Source organism: Seriola lalandi, unplaced genomic scaffold, assembly GCF_002814215.2.
Source record: "Seriola lalandi dorsalis isolate HSWRI2012SDOR001 ecotype SW California unplaced genomic scaffold, Sedor1 jcf7180002054927, whole genome shotgun sequence".
In the NCBI taxonomy this organism is placed as follows: Eukaryota; Metazoa; Chordata; class Actinopteri; order Carangiformes; family Carangidae; genus Seriola; species Seriola lalandi.
In genome coordinates, this window is record NW_019525479.1 from 1,877,326 (window position 1) to 1,882,915 (window position 5,590).

Here is a 5,590-nt window from a genome sequence, read left to right on the forward strand (position 1 = left end):
CCGAGTTCCAGACCAACTTGGTGCCATATCCCCGTATCCACTTCCCTCTGGCCACATATGCCCCTGTCATCTCTGCTGAGAAGGCGTACCATGAGCAGCTCTCAGTGTCTGAGATCACAAACGCCTGCTTTGAGCCAGCCAACCAGATGGTGAAATGTGACCCTCGCCACGGTAAATACATGGCTTGCTGCCTTTTGTACCGTGGTGATGTGGTGCCCAAAGATGTTAATGCTGCCATTGCCACCATCAAGACCAAACGTACCATCCAGTTTGTGGACTGGTGCCCCACTGGTTTCAAGGTTGGCATCAACTACCAGCCACCCACTGTGGTTCCTGGTGGAGACCTGGCCAAGGTCCAGAGGGCTGTTTGCATGCTGAGCAACACCACTGCTATTGCAGAGGCCTGGGCTCGCCTTGACCACAAGTTTGATCTGATGTACGCTAAGCGTGCCTTTGTTCACTGGTATGTGGGTGAGGGTATGGAGGAGGGAGAGTTCTCTGAGGCCAGAGAGGACATGGCAGCTCTGGAGAAGGATTATGAGGAGGTCGGAGTCGACTCTATTGAGGGTGAGGGAGAGGAGGAAGGAGAGGAATATTAAAAAGGGACATGAAGGCACTAAACAGGAAATAATTGATTCCATTTGTTCTTAAATACATTCCAAAAAGAAAATGTTTGTGTATTAATTTGGCAGTTCAGAAAAACACTACAGAAAATGTTGAGTTTGGAAGTTAAGTTCCTGTGATAGGAAGGCCAGAGGGGGCATTATCAGAGTGTGAGTTGGAAGTAGGAAGGAGCTTACTCTTTGAAGGGTGAGAAAGAGGACTACTGAAAGGGACATAAAGCACTGGTGAAACGGGAAACAATTGCTTAGAATTTTATCTTAAGGGCATTCCAGAAAGAAATGTTTGTCTATCAAATATACGTTTGCCTATTTTCAGACTATGAAATCCAACAAAGTGTCAGTTTGACTCTGTTCTAAATAAATTTCCTGTAACATATGAAATTGACTGTGTTGTTTTTATTTTGTTTGAGAATGAAAAATAACAATTAGTCAGGAGTGATTAGTCTTTTGAAGATTTGAAATTATAATCCAGCACCATTTGAGAAATTACTCAAAACCTTTAAATTTGAGCCAGTGTCAATGTTAACCATCAAATTTAGATTGTAGAGAAGGTGGTTTGGTCAAAATCATGTAAATGGGACTTAGAAAAACAGCTCTTCTTGTATTAATTTATGACAACAGCATTCATAAAATAGTGTGATTAGCAGCATGTACAGAATTAAGATGGTACTGTTTTGGCAGGTTGGATATAAACCGGTTGACCTACCAGCTGTGCTCCAATTTTCCATTGTAAACATTATCAGATGATCCCAGAAAAGCACACTTAGCTTAAGCTATTTTTTTTTTTTTTGCTCCACATGCTTCAGTGCATCAGTTAACTCAACTGTCAGTTTCAGCCCAACAAATGAAGTAATTTCTGTCCTCAGACCTATAAGAAATATTGAATAATGTGGCAACAGCCTAGTAAGTACAATAATAAGAAAAAAAACAATCATATCAGATTAGTCTCTTAACCTTCCCTTTGCAGATTATTCCAAATGTCTGGAGCAGAAAACATGAAGGTTTTCCCCCATCTCTGTCAGTATTTTACAGACAGAGAGTATGCAGTCATTTTATTAGTACACTTAGATAAACTAATGCAGTCTAATACAATAACCCTGCAATACATCCTCTCCTCATGATGGTTATAATAGTCAGTTTGTATTGAAACTATTTTAGAGAGGAATATTATGTAGGATGTAGTTTGTGGTGCTGTTGAACTGTACTGCATTATACAGAGAGGTGTTTCTGTTATTTAGCCTTCCCTCGTTTATATAAACAGGGTGGACAAAACCACTAAACTGGGTGGGTACCTCCTGGTCTCAGAGTCCCTGGGAAATTGGGGAGGAAGGTTTGAACTACTTACTATTTGGACAACAAGAATCAAGTATGAGTTATATGACAAAGAATGTTTTTCATCATGACATTCATTTCTCAAACTTTGTTGCCCTGAACCAACATAGTGGGAGGGCATCTTCAAAAGGAGTCACAGCCAACAGCTGTGTCGTGGCTGGATGTGAAACAGATACTGCGGCAAATTTGTGCACTTCACCTGTCCTCCTCAAGAGGCAGAGTGTGATGCATCAGCTTCAGACTTGATTCATTACATTGCATTATACTGACAAGCCATCATAGAAAGCACAATTTTAACATACATTTTTTCCACAGTTATTGTTTGAAAGTCTAATGGAAGAGGAATAAAGTAAGTATATTATATATGTTTTCTCTTTGAATTATGGCTATAAATTATTTCACTATCAATGTTCCTATTGTTAGACAAATAAAAATATTGTTGAATTTCAAACTTGAAGAACAAGCATATTGGATTTTTAGTTAATATTATCATCAAAACAAAATACTAGAAACAATTTCACTAAATGTATTTTGTTTCTGTGGTTAGGGAAGGAGTATTTATTAGAGCTGGGACGATTATCCGACGTAATCGACGTTGTCGATTATAAAAATTATTCGACGTTGTCGATTATAAAAATTATTCGACGTGGAATTTTAGTGTCGACACGTCGTGTAAAACCACACAGGGTAAATGTTCATAGAACAAAACCGGAACTTTCTAATGGGACCGTTTATATCCATCGTCTTTGGTTTACCCGGATACAAGCGCAGCGCACGGACTGGGACAACGCGGTGACGTAATTGAAGTCATTGACTACGTGAATGATTTGCGTCTGTGTAATCTATTTGAACAACACGGTGGCGTCTACCAGCGGTACGACGGAGCGTGTGGAGCAACACGCGGCAAAAAATGCTCGCACACGGTCCTCCAAAGTTTGGGAATACTTTAATCTTGACACCAACAGTGCGGTAGTCTGCAGACTCTGCAAAGTGCATCTGGCATATCACTCTAGCACGACAGTCATGCACGAGCACATAAAGAGGAAACACCATGGTGCAGCGAGTCAAGATGTTGGACGGGGCAAATTGTTATATTAAATGACTAACTGGAAAATAATTGCAATAAAATTACTGTTAGGTTAATAAAAAAAATAATCGTTAGATTAGTCGAATAATCGAAAAAATAATCTCTAGATTAATCGTTTAAAGAATAATCGTTTGGGACAGCCCTAGTATTTATTGTCCATGTGTTATAAAAATAAAGTTGGTTTAAAAAAAGTGGAAGTGCATCCGGATTCTCTTTTTTCCCCCATTTTTCCATCTAGTCAAGAATGGAAGGAGATGCAATTTTTTTTTTTTTTAATCTTTTCACAAAGATTTCAAAGATCTCAAGTCTAATGCAAGTAAAACAGTTTCACAAAAATAAAAACTGACAACTTTTAAGCTAAACAAATTAAACATCATACCCCCAGTCGAACCCCTAGTTCTAAGACTAATTTTACCATGGTAACAATCAGTGACACCTGTGCTGGCCAGTAGTACCCAACAACAAAAAAATAAGAAAAAATGGCTCATAATTTGTTGTTTGCTAACATTGTTATCGAAAGAGCAATGCAAGGGGAAATAGCTTTTAGAGACCGCAGTAAATACCTCCCCTCCTCTGCCGTATCATCCGGACCGTCCGCAGACAGGGTCGCTAGGAAAAAGAAACACCGACAGCACGATTTTATTCTGAAGGCCAAGTTGTAGCGTTTGTTGACATGTAACTTGCCGGTAGCTAGCACATAAACTGTACCGTTAAATCGTTAGCATCTAGCTAGCGGCTCAACCGTTAGCATCTAGCTAGCGGCTCAACCATTAGCATCTAGCTACCGGCTCAACCGTTAGCATCTAGTTAGCGGCTCAACCGTTAGCATCTAGCTACCGGCTCAACCGTTAGCATACCAAAACCACCGTTACAAAGTAAAACTTTTTTCTTTTGACTGCTGTCATTCAAACAATCACTAGAGACATTATTGGCCTAATCCAGGCATGTCCAAAGTCCGGCCCGGGGGCCAATTACGGCCCGTGTTCAGATTTTCACCGGCCCGCAGCCTCTGTCATAAAATTAATAATATACGTCCCGCCAGCTCTGTTGACCACAGTATAAAATACACGCGTACAAAAAAAGCTATTTTACATTTCACCAGAAGATGGCAGTAGACCTGTGGCCGCACTCTCGACCCTTGTGTGACCCTTTCAGCCCATTTCTGACATGGCGACTGTAAATAAAAACAGAGAAGTTGACAGCGAGGGCCGCCGCTTCCGGGACAAGTGGAAATTGGAGTATTTTTTCCGCTGAATTACGAAGCAGTCGGCACCAACAGCTCCCTCTTGTCAACTTCTACCTCCAGCTGGATGAAGGCAGGTTCCAAGAGACTCGAACATTTGCTAAGAAAATGCTGAGCTTGTTTGGCTCAACATACTTGTGCAAGAAGACAATCTCGGTTATGAACATTAACAAGAGCCGCGTGAGGACGAGACTTAGTGACTCACCTGCGTGACGTCATGCGCATCAAAACCACTGTTTATGAGCCAGACCACCCCGCTCTCGTCCAGTTTATCCCCCCAAAACAGAGGCTAGGTGGGATTGACAATGTTTTTACTGTCGCTGCAATTTTTTTTTCCAAATCAGATTTTTCTTCTTATTGTTACACTGTTCGCAGAATTTCCCAAGTAAAACGCCCTTGAAACTGTTGAATTCTTCCAGCAGACAAACATTTCCTTTTGGGGCAAACTTAGATCTGTGGTTGCAGTGACTTGGTCGGCCATTTTTATTATTTCGAAAGAAGTCTTAAATTACCCAGAATTCATTTACCACAGTCCGATTTAAGATACTCAAGAACTAAACTGCTATGTGCAACGGATTAATGGTCTGGATCATGTATTGCATGGTCACTCAGTTGCTTTACGCCTCTTTTTACTCAGCCAACATCTAGTAATTTTTATGTCTCTCTTTAGTTTGCCTTACATTTTAGTCGTTTTTTGACTATTTGACATCTGTGTTTGGTCGATTTAGTGTTTGTTTGTTTTTTGACACTTGCATCTTGCATCTTATTTTGTGTCTCTTTTTGGTTGTTTTAGTGTCTGTTTATTTGTGTGATTGACTTTCCAACAGAAAATGTCAACAGTCACTTCATTCAGAGGCTCTGAATGCCAGTGCAGTTCACTTTTGTGCCAGCAGAGGACTCTGAAGCATTCATGACCACTACTGTCCCCACCCAGACGATCCTAGTGTTGAACTTAAGGAGTCAGTTCATCCAGGATATCAAGGTTACATAACATTTGATCACTTTCCTAAACTGGAATCAAGGCATGCAGGTAGTTTTACTTTAATTTGCCCATATTTTCTATGATTTCTGCCCCCAGCCCATTACTGTTGAGGTGAATGGAATCTATTTGTGCTTACAGTATAAAAAAATGCATAAAATATAGGGACACAATGAACAGAGGGTACTGTTACTTGGAATATGTATATGCACAGTTTATGGAAAGCAGGGGATATCATTTATCATGTGATTTGGATCAACTAATCATCATATTCAAAGGTTTAGCCAGAAAATATTGATAACCCCCTTTGGTTATAATTTTGAAAA

At 40.2% G+C, this 5,590-nt stretch overlaps 1 protein-coding gene across 1 annotated transcript in view; it reads left to right on the forward strand.

Annotated features, from left to right (window-relative positions):
* LOC111644256 (tubulin alpha-1A chain) overlaps window positions 1-1,004 on the forward strand; it is a 1,548-nt gene extending 544 nt beyond the window's left edge. Inside the window, exon 2 of the mRNA XM_023393058.1 lies at window positions 6-1,004. Coding sequence (XP_023248826.1) covers window positions 6-599 — 594 coding nt within the window. The 3' untranslated portion in view covers window positions 600-1,004. The remainder of the gene's footprint in view (window positions 1-5) is intronic.
* Window positions 1,005-5,590: the final 4,586 nt, after the last annotated feature.